The sequence below is a fragment of the Xiphias gladius genome, chromosome 7 (assembly GCF_016859285.1).
Source record: "Xiphias gladius isolate SHS-SW01 ecotype Sanya breed wild chromosome 7, ASM1685928v1, whole genome shotgun sequence".
NCBI classification, from domain to species: domain Eukaryota; kingdom Metazoa; phylum Chordata; class Actinopteri; order Istiophoriformes; family Xiphiidae; genus Xiphias; species Xiphias gladius.
In genome coordinates, this window is record NC_053406.1 from 23,517,739 (window position 1) to 23,542,528 (window position 24,790).

Genomic DNA, 24,790 nt, shown 5'->3' on the forward strand with positions numbered 1-24,790 from the left:
GTGCTTTCAGCGTGCTTCTCGTTGTTGCCAGCACTTTGTCTGAATTTTCAGGCATTATGTGGACCTCAAGACAAGGAAAATATCATCTGTGCACCGGCAGTCAATGGGGAATTTTAGGTGGACTAATATATTAGGGCTCCTTTTAGCTATTAAATCCATTTGACTGGGGATACATATTTTTTCGTGGCTTTTCATCTGTAATCTAGAAATAAAAATATACGTGAAAGAAGAAAAAGGAAAGGATTGCGTTTACGTACATCTATATCTTGAGAGGGGCCTTGTAGAGGTATCCTTTCATGCCTGATGTGTTTTCTTCTGCTGAGAGAGCTCTTTGAGGTTTGTCAGGTTTTTCCTGCTTGACTTAATTGAAGAGAGGGCAGGATTGTGTGTGAGGAAAAAGACGGGGGGGGGGGGGGTAGTGCCTTGGAGTGTCTTTCCACAAGTGCTTTGCTACCCTGTGCTGAAACTGGAACCCTGTGGGAACAAGCATGTTCAGGTGTACTTTATGTGCAGTGCATGGAAGGTAAAATGAGGGGACATATTGCATGCAAGCAAACCAAACACGAGCAGTACTTTGCTGCACTTTTGTGAAAGGACAAGGCTTAGAAAACAGACACTGGTTTAACCCACTATTAATGATGTGTACTTATATTGTGCACTAACTTACCACAACCATGAAGACTTTGTCTTAGAGTTGAATTAGAGCAGCTGTGTGCTTGGATAAACAGGGGCTTATCTATAACTGTTCTCACACTTATCTGACAATCAGCCACCTGATATGTCGCAGTTTCCTGGACTTGTGTCGCTGCTGTCGTAAACAGATCAGACTATCACAGTTGCCACCGGAGAACTGGGTGTGGATGTCCAGTTATGTGTTACCGTGTTCACACAATGCCTCCGTCCTCACCTTGCTGCGATTCTCTACTTCAGCCTTACAAGGCTTTATGGATTCACAACAAGCTCTATTTATCAGACAGAACCATTCAAACCGCGAATTAAATCAGTCGTCTCAATTGGGTTCAGAGCAAAGCAGCTTTATTTGCAGGACTTCAAACAGCCTATTCTCCCCAGGGTCATTACCCCGCTCAGGAAATGAGAAAGTGGGCTCCTGATGTCACTGGCGAACCCCTCGCACAGAATGCGGGTTAAACTGGGAGGGGGGAGGGGAGAGCCACGCTAGATCAGAGTTCAGACATGTTTACATTACAGCTCAGGATATTTCTCAGAGCCCGGCCAAGCTGCTGAAGTTCCCAGGCTCCAGAGTTGCGGAGTGCTGAAAAGAGGCACAAGCATTCACTTTTTCTTCTCTTCTCTCCCTCCTGCTCCTGTGCTCTGGGGTCTAAGTCATAGTTCAACTCCATTTGCATCTTGGTAATGTTCTGCTCTATGCTACAGTTGCCCTTCGGGGAATATTACAGACGTGAAATATATGAAAGGTGAAAGTCGCAAACCTACTTGATGTAGACAATGTTTGCATGAAATATTGCTGACATTGTTTTATAAATGAATGCCAGCAACTAATAACAAATTCAGCACAAGTATACATCATTACATTTTTTTTTTTTTTTGCCTCGAGTCCTTGACATCTTATCTTCTTTTGATAAAATACGCCTAACCTTTATATGTATTCATATATTATATCTCTTATACGTACTATATATTATATTGTGTTACATATCGGATCCTTTCAGTGTTGTCAACTTTACAGAAATTCAGGCCTGACCATAGCAAATAAATATGGTTTAAATGTTTTTATTTTTCAAATTAGATAGCAGTCCAGTTGATTCATTCTAGGAGCTTCATTGATGGCGCTACTACCTCACCCTGTCGTATGGAGCCATCAGCTCTTTTAAACAATATATTTAGTTTGGATTTCACTGGAGACTTTAAAGGATGACTCTGGTTTAGTACAACTTGGATCTTTTTAAATAGCTTTGGACATTGTTTATTTTGGTTTTGAAGATGGATTTAATCGGAAATGCTACAGATTTTCTAAAGAAATGTCAGACTGAAACTCCAAATGAAATGAACATTAACAAACCCCTTGGATATTGTAAACATCCAAATTTAAGTTGGACCTACAATACTTTCCTGCTGGCTTGTTAGCTGTCTGATCATTTGATCACAACAATGAAGTTTGATGGTGGAAGTTGTAATAAACTGGTATGTCTTTTAATGGTCATAATTTCAAAGGCTTTTGCACAAATCTGAGGGTAGAAATCTCTGGGAACTACTACATCCTTTTCATTTTTGGTCATGGACATGGTCAGATTGGAAGTAACTTAATATCAATCACAATAATCTGACTGTCAAATGTTTGAGTACAAAATACAGGAATTGGTGCCGTATCAGCCTTCAAAATTCCACAACTGTCAAATCCTAATTCATATGTTTGAGACCGCTAGACCAGCCTGTCCGGAGCATCAGATACGGGTCTCGGCGAGGAACATAGATGGTCTTGTTTCTTGCCTCAGCTCTGCCAATAAGGTTGAGAAGTGGCGGCTGGAATGTTTGTGTTAGTGCTCTGCTGTGGTGAGGTGTCACGGTGCTGAGCTATGCTCTGGCGCCTGCTCTCTCTCCACCTTGCCTAGAGGCACACAGACACTGCTGTTGCATCTACAGCACACGCAGGAGGTGAAATCAGGGGAGGATCTCTGGTCTCTATCCACCCCTGTCGAATCATCTACAATCTGCCTTTAACAGGAAGCAGGCCTACAGTGACAGAGGTGCTGCATGTTGGTGCCGTATCTATTGTTTGCGTGTCAGGGTGAGGGAAATCGGTTTTCCTACCATGAAGGGATTACATGAAGAGGTAATGAGCAGGAATATGGAGCCTGAGACTGAAATCCTGTAGCAGACAGTAACAGAGTCTTGCCCGTGTGATGGACGGGAGGAAATTTGCCTGCAAGTTTTTCCTTGTCAAAGTTGTGTAAACACATGTAACTGTGTGTGTGATTTGCATAACATTTACGGCAGCTGCAGGAGACCTCGATCCAGAAATCTTTTTGAACAGTCTACATTTTTATGGTTGTTGTCAATTTGTCAGTGAGGTTTTTGAGGTTGTTTGCGGTAAGTAAGTTTACTTTTAGCTTAAAGTAAGTGAAAATAAAACAATAATAAAAAAGGGAAGTTCAGGGAGGGAATTCCTACTGTCTTAGTAAGGGCCTTTATTTTAACCTTCTTCCTTTCCTTGAGAGGAACACGCTCTTGTGGTATTATAGAAAGTGGTCCTAATTCTCTTAAATTGTTTTTTTTTTGGCCCCTTTAAGTTTTTATCTCATTCACTCCACTCTCAGAAAGTACAAAGTATGTTTAAGCCATCTGTTAAAGCCAGCTGGTGAATGTTGCCTCCAGAAAGCTGAGAACGAGTCTTACAGCAATTAAGGAGGTGAATCCTACAACGACGTAGGAGCGACTTTTAAGGGGGCTTGTGGAGTACATCCACATAACGAAAAGGTATCTTTATAGAACGCGCGTAAGCATTTAAAATAGCACATCCAAATGTAGCAGAGTTAGGTCAAGACCAGATCATACGTGGCCTTTACATCCAGCATGATTTTTCTACACCAGGGTGAATTCTGATCGAACCCTCCGCTACTGAAGTGGACCCTTCAAACAAACCTACATTATATCAGCCCATATCTGGTACAAGGAGGGGAAAGCATGTGCGAGGTCAAGTGCTGCCTCCCAATGATCAGTAATTGGTTAATTATGCGACTCTTCTCCATCAGTTGTCCACTGTGTCAGCTGCCAAAGAATGACACATCCAGCACATTAGACCATACTACACCGAAATCAGTCAGGGGAGTAAGCTGAAGGAATATGATCATGTTTCTTGACAAATGAATGATAGAGATAGGGCTCCCTCAGACTTAATTATTTGGGCTGACGTGTTTTTTTTTTTTCTAACCGAGGTGGCAAGTGATCATTGAGCAAGTAAAGGCCCATTCTCCTGCCATCCTGCTCGCAGAGGAAAAACTGTGATGCTGCATTCTTTTCATAGCTGTTAGTGAGAAAGTGGGGTTATTATGTGTGCGTATGCATGATAACAAGAAGGAGAAAGAGAGAGTGAAGAGAACATTCCTTTCTCACTCCCACTCTCCACCACCACACCCCCATTGCTACTCACTGCCACCCCACCCCCAGTTTCCTTCCTGTGCTTTTTTTAGAGTCTATTGGATGTTTTTCCCACATCCGGCAACAAAGCCAGCCTTTTTATGCCATAACCTAACAGCATGGTGTTCTGTGGTTCAGCTACACACAGGCATGGTCAAATGTGATAAATTAATTGAAGCTCACACTTTCCTAACTTCACGCCCTCCTTCACTTCACCCTAGTTGGGTGGAGTATCTCCTTGAAGAGAAGAAATAGTTTCTGTCATGTACTGTAGAATAATTTCTGTGTCCTGTAACAATGAAAGTTACATGCTAGTACTGAGAAATATTTTGTTTGTCAATATCTTGCACTTCAGTTTAAGCATTAAATATGAATTTAAGTTTGTAGACCCCATAGTTTGATGTGAATTTATATGATTTAAATTAGTTTTCACTAAAATTTAACAAGATCAAAGCATCTTGAAATCTTCTAATTTCAATCTTGGTTACAAAAATTAAAATATGTTTACGCAAGTACTGATAGGTAGATAGGTAAGTGGTGACACTGCTCGATGTCGGGGTATGATATACTAAGTGAATAAGATAATTGTTTTTCTTTTTTCAGTTTTAGATGTGAAGCGCCTGATGGAACTGGCTTGTAAGTCACGAAAACATTCGCATTTGGCGAGTTGCAGGTTCTCCACAAGGGGAAGCTGTTTGGAGGAAGCTGGAAAGGAAAACAATAGCAACAGCAGCCGTTTAAACCTGAGGATGTAGACATGTTGGCGTTGCCTCCTACAGACAAGGAATGTTGTTGCAATTTTTAACACTTGGTTTTGTGTGCTTTCCATCAGTGACGCTGTTTGTCCTTGGTAGAGTAAAAGTTACCAGTATTTCTTCGCCATAGTTTTTTATGCTATTTATTTTACATAATTGAACAAGTGGTCCTTAAATGGTCACTTAAGTGGGTCGCTGATCTACAGAAAAGTATTTAAATATTTTTAGCCTAACACTCATTTCAATAGTTAGTGCATTATATCAGGGCAAGTTAAGCACTGATTAAAAAACTGACACTCATGATTATCAGTGTTTGTCCTCATTGTCATTCCCAGTGAATTAATTCCCTTGGTAAGAGGGAATTTTCCCCTCTATTATGCTGCCTTGGCTGAGTTTGAATCACCAGGCTCATGTGTTTTGCTTGAAGTAGTCAAAGCGAGGGGGAAAAAAAACAGCTGTCTAGCTAGTGAAGGGACGTCTTGCCAGTTGAGCAAGCAGGATAATCTCTTCCACCCAGACCAAATATCATATCCTAGGATGGAAATGCAGATAGTTCCATGTACACAGCCTTGACCCAACAGGGTTCTACTTTAATATGACAGCAGCATAATGTATAATGTGATATCCTTGATCTTATCACATTGGCACTAAAGGAAGATGTTGCTTTTGTTTGAGTGACATCTCTACCAACAGCATACAGAGGTAACGCTCGTACAATGCAGCGTTTTGAACTAAAAATGCAGACTTGCCACAGGTCTTTATTACTGTGTCAAAAACAAGACGAGGAATGACTTGTAGATAGACCTAACGCCATTCACATTTTTGCCACACTTTTTAATGTACAAAATGTTCCAATTTGCTTAGCCTCGCGCAACAACTTTACGCTAGGAGGGCTGAAGTGCTGAAACTGAGAGATCGATTAACTTGCATTTTCGCTCCGATTCCAATTGCTCCAACTTCTACTATCAATGGGATCTGCTGGTTTATGTGCCATATGTCGGCCTGTGTCTGTTTCTCTTAGGTTATTGTTGTTCCACAGCCCATTCCTGAAGAATGGGCAGAGGGAGCCTGGCCAGATTCTGCGCCTCCCTCTTTAGCAGATGCTATGATGATAGCCACATGGCTGTGATTCCCTCGTCTGAGCAGTTTTCTTTTCTGCATTTTGAGGGTTCACTTTCCATCCGGTTGTGAAATATCAGGCATGCATTATTACAAGGTGCTCGACAGTTTACTAATTTGTTCTAAGTGAAACTCTGTTGAAGTAGTAGCTGCTGAATTATATTTTTCAGAGTAGATGTCATTTTTTAAATTTGATTTAATATATTTATGTAGGTATAAACAATATAGAAAGTGGCGATAGTAGAACTGGTACATGGACTTTAAACCACTGACAAATTGTTCTCCGTCAATTTGTCTATTTCCAAGCAACGGACTAGGTGTTTACTTGACCAGATGCCACTGTAGATACAGAGGACCTGCTTTAACTGCTCTGATCTATTTTGGGATGAGATTGGATGCTCAGGAGATAATTTTTTTTCCACAACTGTACTGATGCGCAAAAATCCTCTTAATCAGTTTGAAATCACAACGTTTGCTTTGTGTTTCTCTTAACTTTGAATGAATGTCAATGATCCCGTTATGGGAAAGTTGTTCTTTTCCACTTGGACAGATTACCTGAGAGCACACCGTGTCTCTCTCTCTCACCAGCTGCGACATGTAAAAAGACATAAAGTGCTGGTTCACAAGGCTCATTTAGACACACACAAGAGCTGCCAACATGCAGAAACTTGCTCAGAGAAATAAGCTCTGCTGCAACCTTGAACTCTCCCTGCCACTGTGAGAGCCACCACTTGCCCAGACAGTTGTGAGATCAGTACCTGCAGGGCTCCATGGGAAGGCAACTTAGGCAACCTTTGGAATTAAAGATCTTTTTTTTAAAATTCTACATGTGCATGGGGAATGCACATTTTTGTTTTAGGCGAAAGCTAGCAATAGAAAAGAGTTTCTTGTTGCCCTTAAACAAAATGCTTAAATGTAAGTGGTGCTCTGTACACTCTTTCCACAGGAAGTGACAAATAAAAACTTGATTTGTATTAATCAATTTTTGACCACGAGGGGGCAGAACTGACATCATCTTGACTTACTATAACCTTATAAAGTTGAAGTGGCCAATGTGTTCACAAAACAGCTTCCCACTTACCCATTCGGTTAAAATAATCGCATTCATTTGAAGTCATGTTTCTGGGTACCTGACAAATTTAAGTTCAATATTCACTCTCCTTCTATCCCCGTTTTGGTCTCCACCTCCTAAAAATATCTGGTTTTTAAGCTGCTAGATGTTACACTTTCTTCACCAGCTAGTCTTTTAATTTTGTCACTCTGATATAGGGGGCTGATGAGGTAGTGTAACAGGGGTTTATCAGAACTTGTTTGTTTAAGACAGCTGATTGCTGCTGTAAACAAGGTTGATGAGAGTGGCGAGTAACTAAAACAAATAGTAAGTGTGCTGTGACCAAAACAATGAGATATTATTCCCTGTGGTTTCACTACTAAGGGCAAGTGCTGTAACGTTATAATAATCTGATTCAGAGTTAATATAAAAATACTGAATGATTGGACTTGAAGAGAGATATAAAAACTCTGAAACAGCAACATTCTTGCAGTCAATGTTTTTGCCTCATTTGTCCATTATGGTTTTTTTTCATATAATGATCACAGACTGGCCTGGGTTTGTAAAAATGAATATGAACATAGAGTTATGCACATAAGTATTTGGACAGTGACACAATTTTCATAATTTTGCCTCTGTATACCACCACAATGGTTTTGAAACAAAGCCATTAACATATGATATAAGTATAGACCTTCAGCTTTATTCAAGGGGTTTAACAAAAATATCGTATTAACTGTTCAGGAATTACAGACATTTTTATACATAGTCCGTCATTTTCAGAGGCTCAAAAGTAATTGGACAATTGACTGACGGTTTCATGGCAAGGTGTGGCCTGTTCACACATTACCTCATGATAAATTAAGCAGATAAAAAGTCTGGAGTTGATTCCAAGTGTTGAATTTGCATCTGGTAGATGCTCACCGGAACTCTCAATATGCAGTCTAAAGAGGTGTTGATGCAAAGGAAGGAGGCCATTATGAGGCTGGAAAAACAAAACAAACCGAACAGACAGAAGGCAGAAACTTTAGGAGCAGCCAAATCAACGATTTAGTACATTCTGGAGGAAGGAATGAACTGGCAAACTCATCAACACCAAAAGGCCTGAAAGACCACGGAAGACAACTAAAGTGGATGATTTTCCTCGGTGAAAAAAAAACCCTTCACAACATCTAGCGAGGTCAAAAACACTCGAGAGGAGGTAGTCGTATCACTGTCAAAGTCTACAATCAAGAGACGCCTTTATGAATATAATTACATAGGGTTTACCACAAGGTGCAAACCACTGGTAACACTCAAGAACAGAAGGGCCAGATTAGACTTTGCCAGAAACCCTCTTACAAATTCCTGCCCAGTTCAGGAACAAGATTCTTTGGAAAGATGAAACCAAGATTAACTTGTACCATAATGATGGGAAGAGAAGAGTATGAGGAAGGGAAGGAACGGCTCATGATCCGAAGCCACCACATCATCTGTCAAACATGGTGGAGGCAGTGTTTGGCATCGGCTTGAATGGCTGCCAATGGACCTGGGTCACTGATGTTTATTGAGGATGTGACTGTTGATAGAAGTAGCAGGATGAATTCTGAAATGTATATGTCTATACTATCTGCTCAGATTCAGCTAAAGCTGCAAAACTGAAAGGACACTGCTTCACAGTACAGATGGATAATGACCCAAAACGTAGTTTGAAAGCAAACCAAGAGCTCCTCATTCTTCTACTCTACAGTGACCAAGTCAGTCACCAGACCTCAACCCAACTGAGCATGCTTTTCACTTACTGAAGGGAGAAAGACCCACAAACGAGCCACAAGTAAAGGAGGCTGCAGTAAAGGCCTGGCAAAGCATCTCAAGGGAGGAAACTCTATAATATCTAAGATACTCTATAATATAATCCTTATATTTATAATTAAAATGGCTATAATTTCTAAGCGGTTAATGAAAGTCTACACTTCAACCACATCTTGATGGCTTCGTTTCAAATCCACTGTGGTGTACAGAGGCAAAATTATGTAGATTGGGTCACTGTCCAAATACTTATATACCTGACTGTATGCCGTTAACAGACAGCATGTTTCATGATTTCTTGGCATTTAGGTTTATATCAGAGACTTAGGTCCTACCAACATTTGGATGCCAGCAGTTTGCTAAACTGTCTAGTGTAGCTATTAATTAAGTTCTCTGCCAGATGATTCCCTTGGGTTTGGTGTTTTTTGTGGCAAAGTCAATCCAAAGACTTTTCACCAGTCGCAACAGTGTGAAAACCAATAGTTTTTTAGAACATAGCTGGAATCTGGAATCAAGGCAAACAACTTTGAATTGACCTGAAATGTTTGTTTTTCATGGATGATGATATCTAACTAATATCTAAGATACAGTGTATCAGCATTGTGATGTTTTGTTTTTGTCCTTCTGGGAAATGTCAGGCTGATGATACATTTTTAGAGGTCACATATTTTCTGCTCCATGATCCCCCAATGCCCCCCTCCCCTCCAAACACACTTTTCCTTGGTTGGAGGCGGTGAGCTCTCTGCAGTCTTTTCTGTCTGTGTCTCTGCTAGCGCTGATCTACACAGACCTTATTTGGAATGTCAAAACTGATATGAGTGGGAGTCAAACAAAGCTTCCCACTCATTTATTTTTTCTTCTTACTTTCTAGCTGCAGCAGTCCCTTTTCAAACCGAACTAGCTGAGGATTGTTTCAGAGCATAAGCGCAGATTAGTGTGACTGCTCGCCTGTCCTAATGCGAGTGTGTTTAATTTAAGTGAAAGCTGAGGGAGATGAAAAAACTCAACAAGTACACCATTTTCAACTAGTGGATTTTTCCAAGCTTTCTCCATTGAAGCGGTTTAAAACAGTAAATGTGTTTCCCCTCTCTAAAAGCACGAGGCTTATCAAGACCTGGCTGAGTGAAGCAGCATTAGCGCAGCATTAACCACTCAGCCCAGGTTTCCCATGGGATATAAAATGGATCCTTGTTTCAGTGGGAAATCGCCACAGCAATGCCGCTAAAGAGCACTTTGCTGCGATCATATCAGATATTGACGAGTATTGTTTCCTGATTTGGAAATGCAGTCACTTTACTTGAAAGGGAACATCAAGGAATTCATAATCGAAATAGCTGAAGGACATAAACGGGTCTTAAGTACTACATACGGTACAATTAAAGATTATTTTATCCATAGTTACTGCTGATCCTGAATAATGCACACTATTAGGATACCCCGCATAAGGTAGTGAAGCTAGATGGTGTTTTTTTTTTTTGTAGTGGCCAGAGATATAAGTGGAATGGCTCAGGACTGTGTTGCTCAACTCAGCAGTGGCACTGTTGGCTCTCACCGTGCTGCAGCTGCATGCTGAAGAGCAGCCAGATGTTTGAGATGGTGAAATGAGCCTAGCGAGCAGGAAACGGCTCTGCGTGCCATAGGAATCGTCTTTGAAAACAGGAAGGGAACTTGTTCCCTGCTTATGGGCCTTTTCCTGTGGCATGACCGGAGGCAGGCCTTGTATTTGACAGTTGCTGGGAGAAAGGTACTTGCTGTTTTATGGCAATGGCCTTTTAAGGGTACAAACATGCTTGGAGAGCTTTAGACATGTTTAACGAGGGATTTGTTTTCAGTGGAACAAAAGTCATCGGACCATCTATCTAGTGGCCTTATCCCTGTGTCTTAGTTTCACCTCTGTACTCATTACATTTTTGTAATGAGTACAGAGTACAGAGAATCCCTGGAACCTAGAGTTACTGATATGTTTACCAATGTCATATAGCTCCAGGCTGCATAAAGACCCAGGTTTCAGTGCTGTTATTATCCTGGTTTACCTTCTCTAATACAGTAAATAACTAATCCTTACAGTGAATCCAGGATTGTTGACTCGAGGATTTTTCTTTGATCTTATCATGCTCACAGTGACCTCTGGTGTCTGCAAGGATTGCTAATTTCTTATTCTCAAGACTTTGCTGCTAAGAATCCTTTAATGTTTTGATTTATGTTACCCCTCCCACACCCTCAAGCAACTTCCCGGCCTGAAAATTTCTTACCGCCTGCCTCTCTCACTTAAGCAGACGGTGCACATACACCAATTGAAAGAAACATGTCATCATGTTAGATACATCCTGTCCTGTCATTTTCGGTGCCAGGCATGTATCACTTGGATTGGAATAGCAAGAGCTGATAGAGGGTGTTTCCCACAACTTAGTGTTGGACGAATGAGAATTTGAGCCTGTGTTACCACTAAATGAAACCCTTTGAGCTACATTAGCACCCTAGCATATATGTAGTTGACAAGAAAACCCTGTATGTTATCTGTGATTGCTCTGGGCTCGTTATATGGTGGGATGTCTTCCTGCCCGTCTCCTTTCTCTCTTTTGCAATGACTAAGTGAGGACAAAGGTGGCAGTTGTCTTTGACAGGAAAAATGATGCTGTGGCCGGTGGCTCTAGCCGTTACAACCTGCAAATGATTTTTTCAGTTTGCTCAGTGTGTTATAGCCAGTGAATTCGAACACATCCTGTAGTTTCCAGCTTTAAATCATTTATTGAAGGGATCCCTTTTGCTCTGGAAAGCCTCAGCGGTACGTGCTGCGCGGGATTGCTCCTCAGTCCTCCACAGCAAATGTCTCTGTGGTTAAGAATGACATGTAGATGAGAGGCGACAGCGGTGTCAGGAGCTCTGTGAGCCACATGGCCAAGGGTGATGTGATGTGACAGCCTGTCAATGCGATGTTGGTGACCTGTGGTACGTCAGCAGTGGCGTGGTCTAGCTGGTGCTGCGGTGATGCCTTGGCAGAGTCTGCCCACCCCTTCAAACACACACTTAGACACCCAGTATTAGTTCCCGGGATCACTTCGGTGCTTTTCTGCCATCTTGGGAATCTGAGGGGGCCAGGGTTCACGGCCCTTGAACTCTTTGTAACTCATAGGAGAATACTGTATACTCATTGAATAATAACTACAATAAGCTATTCAAACTACCTGGCCAGGGCAAGGGCAAGATAATTAAAAGGGATGCAATAAAGTTGTATCAAAAAATCAGCTTGACCCAAACTATCCAAGAGCATTTTTACATACCTTGTCCAATCACCCTCAGTTAAGGTCTCCCATCATTATTATGGGTGTGCAGTGACTGGTGATTGCAGAAATACCACGTATTTTCTTCTGAAGTCTATGCTTATTTTCAAAGCTGCCTCCTCCTTTAGCCTTGAAGATATCATATTAAACTCTTCTGTTTAATTCTTAAGAAAGGGCATGCCAAAGCAAGGGCGGATTGTAATACTGGCTTTAATCTGTGCATTTGGATAATGGAGACCTGATATTTGAATGGGAAGTGTCTCCAACAGGATTTTTTGTGTGCAAGCTGCCTTTTGTTAAAATAGCAAATATCTCCATAAAACGCTGGAGCAGTGCTACAGTAACTGTTAAAAAAATCTGCCTTCAGTAAACATAATGGATGATTTCTCTTCAAAGGAGCTCTTATCATCACTTCCCATTTCCCAGAGGCTGCCACAAAGCTGCCTCTCTCTTTTTTTTTTTCCTGCTGCTGCTGCTCATCCTTCTCTCCTGCCTGCTCTCTGGAGGGCAGCCTCAATCTAATACAACTGTGTCAGGAAGTGTGGGGATGCAAAGTGCTGATGAGCCAAAAGTAGCCCACCTCTGCAGTGTGCTGCTTCGTCCCAACACGCGCCAGCCTGATTAAGAAAGCACGCTATGAACCTATGCTCACATCCCTATGCTACCTCATGGCAGATGCCCAGTAGAAACAGATTACGTAGGTTTCTTTTGTTGTTCAATTTTGAGAAAAATTGACAAAAAAACAAAAAATTGATTTTATAATTTAGTATGTGTAAAAAAGGATCAAGCCTACCGATGTTGTCATTTTGTCAGCCACTAATTTATCCACCAAAACGTCTTGAAAATGGTTTTAGTACTAAAAGTAGCTGCCAAGATTTTCAAGAGGCAGCGATCTAATCTTTCTCCTAAACCTTGCTTCAATAGTAGTTCAGTATTTCTTGCTGGATTGTCATAAAACACACCATATATGTTGGTGTGGCCTATGTTTTAGATATAAGTTCAGTTATAATTGCTTGTTGCTGCCCCAGTGCACCCCTCAAAGATATATCAGTTCCTTTATTCTTCTCCTTGAATCTTTTTATCAAATTAAATGTACGTGAGGCTTAAAGCTAAAACGCAGTTAGCTTAAATTCGAACCAAAAAGTGCAAAATTGTCAGTACTTCCTCCTGTTCGTAGCATCTAATCTTGGTTATCCTGGAACATTTTTGTTGTTTCATAGTATCAGACACATTGTGCACACCTTGCTGTTACCTTAAATGTGTCGAATTAAAAACAAGCCATGACTTAGTAAACCTAAGTAAACTAGTAACTAAAAAAAAGAAATGCAGCAAAGACTAAGCAGAATCTGACAGCCCTACTGACCTGGTTTGACTGAAACTATAAATTGTTTTGTGAATGTACATACTATACTGCAGCAGTCTCAGCCTCGGACTCCCTACCTTCCTTTAAGTTATTAAAAATTTCAAGTTACCCAGGATGTTTGATTCAATTTTTCTGGATATACTGTCATGGCTTAAAGCTTTGGACGGCTAGTGGAAACTCTATAATTAAACTGAGCCCTCCACACTTTGTCAGGATTCTGCAAGCAGATAGCTGAATTTTGTGTGACGGCTGATCATTGGCACTGGTCTGAGGGCTCTTGTTTCTTATCTGGCAATAAACGAGCTAAAATCCCCCCTTGCAACAGTATGTAACCTGCAGAACCACATAAATATTATGTCTCCCTAGGAACACAATAGTCGTATTTATTCCTTTATTTTGGGGCTGTTTTTTCCATGTCAAATGCCGAGAGGAAGGTTTCTAACTCTTGCAGGAGCGGATTGCAACATGTTTCGGGACTCTGGTGAATAGATTAAAGGCTGGCAAGTTCAAGCTTTTGTCGAGCCGCGCTTTCATACTCGAACACACGCACAGACACAAAACCTTCGAACACTTTCAAACCTATACCCTTGAAGCATGCACGGCTCTGAGGGGCTATGCCACTGGTCTGACAGATGGTACCAGGAGGCCTGGTGTTGCGTCCCTGTTGTGGCTCACCCGGAGCCCCATCCACAGTGCTCAGCATCACCACACTGCTCAGCGTGACACACAAGCTACCAGCCTCCCTGCTCCCAGGAATAGATAGCCTCTGTTGACATGGCCAAGGTCAGGTTCCTCACTGCCACAGTCAAAGGGCATCAGCAAGTAGCATTGAAAAGGTTATCTTCAAAAATTAAATCTATTCTTGATTTGCTTATGAAAATGATTTTCCGGGTAATTGTGTGTCCACTAGTACTGTAAGTCGATTAAAGTACAGTTACACCTTGTTAAAATCCTTAAAAGATTGTGTATATTCTATTCTTTTTTTGTTTATTGTAGCTGTGCTGAGTTTAGATTGGAGATCTTACAACCTAGAGTAAAACAAATTATTATTTTGTTAGCCTCACATTTGGCCAACCCAGAAAACGCAGTTGTGCTTTCCTCTCTATGATCAGTATATAATACATATGTCTGAGCGTGTCATGCAGCAGGAGTCACTTTCAAAGTGATTCAGAGCTTCTAAGCTCATTAAATGTTAATCAAAAAATCTATTTTCAGATCACTTGGAGATCTGTCACGAGGATTTCAGGCCAGCTAGGAGGCCACTGCTTCTGAGTACTGAGCGCCGGGTGAACAGGAAGGTCCTTTATTTGTTGTAAATGTAAATAAAAAAGTTTTTGTGCTTGGATATTAGTTTTTACTCAGAGGAAGGTAATGTGAGGATGCACATGTGACCTGACCTTTACAAAATCTCAACCGCAAAATGTCGTGAATCTTCTGCTCTTAATTCTAAACTAAGAACGACTCTTGACCGCAGTCCGTTTTTAAACGGCACAGAGGCAGTAGTGAGGCAACCCTGTCTCACAATGGCTTTTTGCAACACATCTCACTGTCCGTTCCATTATTCATGATGCGTTTTCTCAGACAGTGCCTTGAACCATGAGGAGTACTCCTGTCTGTCTTCTCCAGAAAGAGCCCTCTGGAAGGAGAGAAAAAGTGTGTGTGAGCTGCACACACTAGAAGGCCTGTTTTTGTCTCTCTTTGGAGAAAAACAGATGTCCAGTAGTGTGTGGAGGCACAACGTTTAACAGTCTGGATCTCAGTGAAGATGGCAAAAGGGAGCTGGCGAACGAGACATACTTTAGATGGACTTATGGAAAGTTAAAACTGTATGTCTCTCTGTATTTTTCTGTATGAACTTGGCATCACCCGGCCAGGCTTTCATCACATCATCTGACCATATTTTTTTCTCTATAGTCTCTGTTAAGAATTTGAGCTTTACTTTTGTCACAAAGTATATTTAACTTCAAAACAGTTATTGTTTTTCTTTTGCCAGCATTGCAATTTCTACTTAAATTTTAATATATAAAAGGTCAACTGAGCTAATATTTTGTTTAAATATACATAAATATGTGCTATTAGGTAAAGGCTGAATAACACAACACATACAGGACCAGGCTACTTGTTTTACATCTTTTCCTGCTGGTAATTTTAAATAAAAATGCACTTTACATCAATAGTTAATTAAGTGATGAAAGTGGATTCCGCCTCCAGCTGCAGTACTACACAGGGACAACATGTTGTTGGCAAAAAATAAATGAAACAAGAGAGTCACTCTTGCTTGACCCTGACACTAGTCTCCGCTGCCCTCGCTCTCTTTTTGTCTTTTGCTGAACGTGATGGGTTTCTCTTCTGCCCTCACACTGATCATTGTCATGGCTAGTTGATTTTCCTACTAATCACTCAAATTTACCAAAAGGTTACCTGGTAATTAATCTGTCTATTTGCAACCATGCTTTCGAAAACGGTCGGCACTAATGTTAAGTAAACAGCTTGTACTTTAGGAAGGTAAATGCGAAGCCACTGGTATGATCCTCTGAATACAACAGATAATTTTGGCGCCCCTCTCTCTCTCAGTACAACACCATCAAAATAATACGTCCACATCCGTCCAACATGGTGAGAGGCACATACACTTATTAGCTTTAGCATGGGAGGCTTGGTGAGCCACAAGGATATCTGTGCCTTGATTAAAATGTGAGGACGTATCTCTGAACAGTTGTTAAGAGCATTAGCAGAGGTAATACAGCCATGAACAGAGTAAAAATGTAGTGAACTACGGGATTCACTCCAAACCCTCAGGCTATGAATCATCTTAATGCAATGTTTGCCAGCAGGTGGAAATGACTCAAATTTGTTCCCACAGTGAAATATGCAACACACTGATACTCCTCTCCTGTGACCAGGTTGGTGCACAATTAGAGCCATTTCCTTTCCATGCAGGCACCGCATTAAAAGATGGTCGGATAATAAGTCATTTCTGTGTGTATACAACAGTGTGTCTGAGATTGCCACTGCATAGACAATTTCTTTCTCAGTGAATCGTTGTTAATGACTCACATGCTCACATGAAAAAAGAACCTCCATTGTTTTATTGACAGGACAATGACATCGATATCTGAAAGTATAAATAATCTAGGTTCTGCTATGATAACATGAGCATTTTGTCAGGGTTTTTGATGCTTTAGTTTTATGGGGCGTTACTGAGTGGTTAGAGTTTGGGAGTCATGGCCGTGTGCTTAGTACCTTAAATGAAAACATGGGGATAGGACAAAAGGAAGTCAGATATCTGCACCAGCATGTTAAGTAGAACCTCAGCCACAAAGGAGAAACGCCGCTATGTAACGAAGCACAATAGATGAAAATATAATGTATGCAAATGAGGGAAACAGACAAAGACCCTATTCTTATCTCCGAGGTCTGTCGACTGTATCAGATTCCTAAGTATCTTCTCAGCCCATCCATTGCACTCAAATTACATTATATAAAAACAATTTTCTAAGTGCTGCAGCAGCGTTTCCTTCATTGCTACATTGCACTGCAAGCGGTTAAATAAAACTATATAGTTTAGGCTTCGTATGTGTTACCTGGATTACAAAACGATGTGACTGGGTGATCTAAACCCGAGTAAAGCATTTGAGACATCATCACTGTTGTAAAAGCAAAAGTTATTCTACTGAATGAAAACACTGTCTTTAACATTCTAATAAAAGTAATCTTCCTAGGTTTCACAAGATGGCCAAGTGTACAGCATCTATAGGCCTTGGAGCAAATTGTGAAATTGGATCAATTTACATGGTGACACTTGGAGCCGGATGTAGAATTGAAAGCGCCCGTACTCAGAACTATCGCCATGATTTAAATTGGCTCACAAGACAGCTTTGAATCAAGAGCAGTAATTAAAGTGCTGTTATGAAAATCTTTTCCTTAAGGTTAGTCTTGTAGTGAGACTTAAACCATAACCATGTTTTTTTTGTTTTTTAAACATTTACCCAGTAAATGATAATGAACTGAAGGTGAGGTGAAGTCTTTTCTTTCTATTTGCTAATTGTTTTTAAAATTCAGTTGTGTTCTATTTTCGCAGCTTCAAGGATCTTTGCGAAGGAAGATCGAGGGACACGCACCAGGACACATACCAAAGCAGAATGGGCTCTCCTGTGGTTTCTCTGGATCAGACTTTAAGAGGGTCCGTGTGGATACTGGTGGTTTGGGGCATAGGCCTTGCAACCATAACTTAACCCAGTCTCACTCTCTTCAAGGGTCCTCAACCATGGGCATGCAGAGGAAGAATTACATGATGCCACATGGAGTGGGGTCAGACATATTCAACATGACCCTGAAAGAAATGAAAAAAGAGCCCATTGAGGTCCAGTCCTGTGGCCAGTCAAACACAGAGATGATTTTTGACTTCAAAGATGAGGGTGGTGGTCAGATTGACCCAGATCTCCAGGATCTGTTTGATGAGCTGACAAAGACAGTGCCCCCGCTGAATGACCTGGAGTTTGAGAAGATGCTGAAGCAGGATGATACATTCGGTTTGGATCTAGGTCGGCCAAGCTCAGCAGGCGCAGCTGCTAGTCTGTGTTCCCCAATGGAGAAGCCAATTAAGACGGAGCACTCCCCAGATTTTGGCCAGGTTCATGGTGGCTCGCCACAGCTTCGACCAGCCTCAGCAGGGCCCTCTTTCACATTGACCAGCACCTCTTCTACCAGCACGTCACAGAAAGCTAACACTCAGGCAGGACACCCCAGAGCCATGCCCTGCTGGCCAGAAATATCTCACGCAGAGCAGCTGAAGCAGATGGCAGCAAACCAGCAGCAACCCAGCTCTCTGCTCCATCACCACCACCAACCACCACCTGTGGGATTGACCAGCTGGGCTCCTGCCATTAGCACCCACTCCTCCACCAGCACCTTCCCGCAGGACAAGGTCTCTAGCCCGGCCCCGCTTAGCCAGCAGAGGATCAGCTCCCAGAGTAAAGGGATCAACAACTGCCTCTTCAAGTCAAACGGCCACAGCGGCCCCCATCATTTGGACATGAAGGTTCTCAGCACCAAGCCCACATTGCACTTCAGCCCCAAAGCCCCCCATTCTGCCAGTCAGCCAATGTCTATCATGGCAAGCTCAGTGAACAAGACCTCAGCCCAGCAGCAACAGTCACCTTCGACGGGCCAGAATCAGCCACATGCGGCTCTCCACTTCCAGAACCAACAGATCGCCACGTCAGGGACCCTTTGTCTGCAACCCAAGTCCGTTCCTGCTGGGCTGCCGTTCAAACTGTCACAACAGCGACAGGTAAGGCCTCTGCTCAAAATTCCTTCATACATGTTATTAGGTGAAAAACCTTGTATCTTTCATTTTTTAGAAATTAAAACAAAATGGCCTTGTGCTTAGTTTTTAATGGCAGAGCAATTTTGATCACAAAGTTTTTTTTTTTGCTTTTTTTTTTACACGCAACTATACAGGAGCATGAAATCCAACTTTACTGTAAATATTAAAATCATCTAACAACACCAACTAGGTTTTCACGAGACAGTTAAATATATATACCATCATGTATGTGATTTTTATTGCAAATTGATCAGCTCAGTGACATTGGAGTAACAAGGTTTTCACACAACAACATGTGCTTACACTATCATATGTGACAGAAACCATTCAACACAGTTAATGCCACGAAATTATAAAGTATGTGTTTAGTTGACGGCAGTAATCCTACATAGTGTCTCAATAAACTGCCATGATTTAAATGTACAAATTTGACTAATTACAGTGCAAGAAGCTGAAAGTACCACATTTTCTGTTAGATTACCCAAGTGTTTTATTTTTTTTATTTTGTAGCAGATGTTGAATAACTGGCTTGTGTATTTTATTACACTGCATGTACAAAATAAATAATGGCGTAGGTTGTTATTTCTTCTGCTGAAGGTATAGCGACGTGATACACAGCACAGTCAAACTAACTCACTTTAGTCTCCCTCATCAATCGCTTTCCCCAGATTGCTGGCAGCAGCCAAGCTGCTGTTTGAGACAGCAGCAATGCGGTGCTGTTTGTTTTTGGACCGTCTTGTCATTGTTCTAGCTGCTGTCTGTGTCTCTGCTGTTGAATATGCATTTCCCCTGAAAGTGTTTTGACGATGACACAGATTGCCAGAGCATGGTAGATTAACATGCAGGACTTCTAATTTCTCTGCTTGTCATGGTGGCTCCCCGTCAGGGCACAGATATGCACAGCGGGATTTGCTAATTGGAGGTTGTTAGCTACAAGGGACAAGTGGTGGAAAATGACAGTAATCTGCTTAGCCTGGTGCCGGAGGTTGAATCACTGATTTGTTATGATTGGGGAGATTTAGCCCGTCCCCTCTTTCATTTTTGCACTAACGGTATCTGTAGCTGTCTTTGTGTGAAATGATAATGCAAGCCACACAAGAGAGCTCTCGTAACCTCTACAGATCAAGGGAAGTGCTTGAGTGACTGGGAGAGGGGTTGGGAGGAGGGAGAGAGGGAGGGAGTTATGCAGATGTGGAAGTAAACAAGATAGGATGACAAATACTGTACATCATCAGGCATGGGTGTAACAGAACCAGTTTTACCACTATACCAGACAGCCATTTGCACTCTAAACAGAACGTGTGGCTGTGCACGTTAATGGGCTTTTCTTTAAACCCCCTTGAAGTTCCAATAAAACATGTTAATTACCACCGGCTGTCTATGAATGTAGGAGGCAGAAATATAAAACAATCTCTTAAATTAGTGAATAATCTGTAATGGCCAGCAAACATTTTTCAGGATTCCAAATAACCCATTGCTCATCATGTCAGATGTTCTCTATATAAACAGTAAGTTAATTACATTTTTTAAATCAAAAGTAAAATAACTGCTTATATAAGAATTAGCATTAGCATTAGTATTAGTGTTAGGGTTACTATTAGTATCAGTGATAATTAGTAATGATAGTATTTCTTTGGTTCCAAACTTAATGTAGCACATTAAAAACTTAAATTATAAGCAATAAAAAATTGTACATAAATACAAATAACAGTTAGTGAAAGGGAAAGGGAAGAGACTTTGAACAGCTGGATATCAAATAATGAAAAAGTCTTAAATGGATTTCGATAAATGATTAAAAAAGCAAACTTCTCCAGAGCCCGAAGCTCCTGACAGTGAAAGCTCAGTCACCTCTGGTCTTTAAAATGCTGAGGACGTGTCGCTACGCTCGAGTTCATAAAGGGTGAAGATTTGGTGAGCCAACTTTCCCAAGGACATCCTGTTTTAACGTACAGTTGGTTTGAACAAATAAAATATGCAAACATGCAGTTTGCATACGGGGATACGATATTATAAGAAGGAATAAGAGCCACCCTAGAATTTTAGAACAAGCATTTAAAAAAAAGGCTGATAATGGTGTTTGTCTTTTGCAATCAGCATGGACAGGGTTAAAAGTCCAGCTAATGAGGAAGGGACAGCTCACAGAGAGGAGAAAAAGAGTGGAGTCTCTTCCCACAGTGAATTGAATTAGTAATGCCAGAAAAATAAAGGTCCTGAAAGAGTCCCCCTGATCCCCCGTGTGACACTAGTGACTAGCAGCAGGCCTCCCCCCGCCGAGCGAGGCTGAAGACCTTTTTGAAACAGCCAGAGATGTGAGCTTCTGGTGCTTGTTTGAAGCTTCATACAGTGTAATAATCGGCTGCTGAGTCAAACATGTCAAAATTTAAATCCATAGCTCTGCAACTCTCTAACTATGAGGTCACACACACACACACACACACACACACACACAAATCTCACTCTTTAACAGTATGAATACATTCTCTGGCAGCATACTGTACGCTAGAGGACACTAATGCATTATGAAACCCGAGTTACTGTGGTTGATGGGCAATGCTATTTCAAGGACAAAGTTTGTGCTGCTAGTCACATCGGCACTGTACCTACAGTATGTCGTGGACTTAAGCTACAGGAAGGTCGTCTTTATTTATAATGCCTGACGTAAAATTGATTTCTAATTTTTGCCCCTCTGGAAAGCGTAAAAAAAATCTGTATGGAATTTTCTGGTGACGGAATCCGGTACAGCCATCCATGCAGGTGCAGGAAAGGTCAACTTTAAGGAAATGCAGAAACAAATTGTTCTTCAGGAAATGTTCTTCACAAACTGAGGTGTTTTTTGAGCTATTCGCCCATCTTTTAATTCAATATACCCAAAAAATGAATTCTCACAATGGGCATTGGACCTGTTTTACTGCATCTGTTAAGGCCTCCTTGACACATATCTAAATTTCCCTTTAGCTATTTAGTTCTATAATTTTAAGCATCTAATGATTCTGATCAAGTAGAGTAAACAGTTTTGCCTTTCTGTATATTTAACTTTCAGTCCCTATACAGCGGCACACTAATGTATGTTTGTATTTGTAATTAAATCGAAACATTTACATTCGGATTGACATTTACATTTGGCAGACAGTCTTATCCAGAATGACTTACATCTGCTGCGCTTAAGACAACACTATTAGATCAAGTGAAGACAGACATTTTGATGTGCTTTCATCACCTCTGTAATTAGCTTCAGCTAATATAGATTTCCATTTAAGTACTACACAAGAGCCGGCACTTTGCTTTCTGAAGAATGAAGTACTCTCCTTTCTGAAAATGGTGACACCCAAAGTATAACTGCAACTAAATCTGAGGGTGTGCTTGCAATAAATAATGACTCCTCAACTTTTGTTGATGATCTTGTGGCACCACATCCCTCAGTTAGGATAAGAGCTGGGCCACTGGGGTTTAGCCTACCAGGTCAATCCAGCAGTGCTGTGAAGGGAGTACTTGTTTCCTGGGAAAGGGAGCTGCGGCCAAGTCCAGATGCCGAGGCGTTCCCCAGGGACAGCGTCCTGAGTCCAGACTGGAGGAAGTGCAGTGTGAGAGCCGGCAAGGCTGGGCCTGGATCTCTGTCAGCTGCCTGCACTGCCACAGGATGGGAGACTAAATCACTCCGCTCCTTCTCCGAGGCCCGAGCCACATGTGGTATTCATTTACGACAAGCTTGTGAAGAATGAGGGGGGGCGGTAAACATGGAAAACAGCTTTATGACACATCAGGATGACAGAGAGGATTACTCAGTTGTAAATGCTAAAACACCCCTCATTGGGTTTGTCTTACAACAAAGACGGAACAAGCCCTCTCCAGTGTACCTCTGTGGGGAAAATGTCTGTGATGCCCACAGTTTCTCACAGTCTCGCTAACTGGATACAGTGAATCAAAGCCAGTGACTCAGCTTTCTAGAGTAACAGGAGAAACCACAGTTTTGATGTTTTAGTCCCTGTGTAACCTCATCGCCATGCTTGGTTTGCTGTGTGGGTTGAACTCAGGCAGAGAAGGCGAATATTAGCTCATGTGAAATGGCTTGTGACTCCTGATGAGTTTCAGCTTCTCTCATTCTCTAATCATGTTTCTTTAGTTCTCCATATTTCAGCCCCATTCATTATCCTTCACGCGCACACGCGCACACACACACACACACACACACACACACACACACACACACACACACACACACACACACATTTGTACATCTGTACTTCTATCTTTGTGAGGAAACTCATTGACATGATGCATTCCTCAGCCCCTTACCCTAAGCTTAACCGTCACAACTGAATGCCTGACCCCCAGCCCCGACCTAAACCTAAGTCTAACCTGAACCCTAAAACCGAGTCTTACCCCTAAAACAGCCATTTGAAGCTGTGTCATAAAGTGAGGACCGGCCAAAAGGTCTTTACTTTCCCAAAATGTCCGCCCTCTGATGGGTCTCCGACTCAAACTGGTCCTCACAATGTATAGCCGTACGAGTACACACACACTAGCCTCTCTTTTCTTTCTGTTTTTCTTTAAGGACCACAAAGTCACCACCCTGTGGAGATTCGTCCTTTGCAAAGAATCTGTCCTCTAAGTAATAGCTTCTGCTAAATGCACTGTTGGATTTAATCCATTTCACCCTGGGAAATATTTTAAGTCAACACAATGACTGACACTGTATACACAGCGTGTGTTGACTTGGATTTGGTGCACATTAACCTCTTTCATGACAAATGCTTGCACTTTGTAGAAGCTTGAGCATAGTGAGAGTGTCCTTGTGTCCACAAGAAAGAAAGAGGTTTTACTTGGAGTGCTCGGATGGCTTGCACAGCTGCCTAAAAAAAAGCTTAAAAAAATAGGCATCACAAGGACATATAACATGCCAAACACCCATGATGGTGAAAACTTGTCCACAAAAGCATACATTGAGGACACGGTTTCAAATAAAAAGCTAGTTTGGACGTCTCAATTTCACTCGAGCGCTGCCGACTAAAACGTTTTAATCAGTGTGATAGTGTCGGGAGCCAAATGGGTTTCTAGAGGATGGAATGCCTCCTTGCCAAACACAACACAGTGATCAGTAAAGGAGAGCTTATTAAATGGAGGTAGTCATGGTGCTGGCGCTTAACTCCCCATCGGCACACATTTCCTGCTGTCTCAGGGATTCTTTCCACTCTCTTTAGACACAATTATCAAGGGAGAAGCAGGCCTTGAGGAGGGCTCACACTCCCCCCTTCCCAAAAAAAAAAAAAAAAATCCTCTCTCCAAGTCTCCCTTTTTCATCTGAAGAGGGAGTAGCCATGACCACATTCTGGAGGTTGAATAGCATCGTTGACACAGCTCCACGATGCCTTGTAGAGTTTTGCCCTCTAGTGGTCCATGTTTATTATTGCATTGTTTTGGTTTTGTGTTTTCTGACAACGGCTTCAACAGCACTTAGCTCCAATCTCCAGGCACTTAGCAGAGGAGAGGCCAAGAGATCTATTTAAAAATTGAAAAGCAGGCACCACCGACACTAATGTAAAACCATCACGTGTGTCTTCTTCCAAGAGCGTTCCTCCTGCTCCAAGGCTGCCCACTAATGGAAGCCTAGGAGTCATGTCAGCCCAGTCGCAGCCTCGGCCCCCGGCACCCAGCAGCCAGCAGAAAGGCCCAGCAAAAACTCAGGCCATGCAGAGACACCTTAACCAACAACAGCACACCATCGGCAATTCGGTAAGCCGCGTCAACATCGCACAGCTCTCACCGGTTAGCCAGCAGCTCACACGGCTTATTGCGTGACTAGATGATTAGTCGCACAGTCGGTGTTCACACCTTTCTACTTCCTTTTCAGGACAAAGACAGTACACACGATCAGTTCAGTCGTCATCTCACAAGACCGCCGCCTGATTATAAGCAGTCAAGAAGTATGGTGGGACTTCAGCAAGGAAACATCTTCACGGGTACTGTACATTTTCTGGTTGGACAGAAACT

General features: G+C 41.8%; 1 protein-coding gene across 1 annotated transcript in view; it reads left to right on the forward strand.

Annotated features, from left to right (window-relative positions):
* Positions 1-24,790, forward strand: part of zmp:0000001236 (mastermind-like protein 2) — a 35,791-nt gene that overhangs the window by 9,532 nt on the left and 1,469 nt on the right. Inside the window, exons 2-4 of the mRNA XM_040131497.1 lie at positions 17,555-18,766; positions 24,368-24,532; positions 24,651-24,759. Of these exons, the coding sequence (XP_039987431.1) occupies positions 17,555-18,766; positions 24,368-24,532; positions 24,651-24,759 (1,486 nt within the window). The remainder of the gene's footprint in view (positions 1-17,554; positions 18,767-24,367; positions 24,533-24,650; positions 24,760-24,790) is intronic.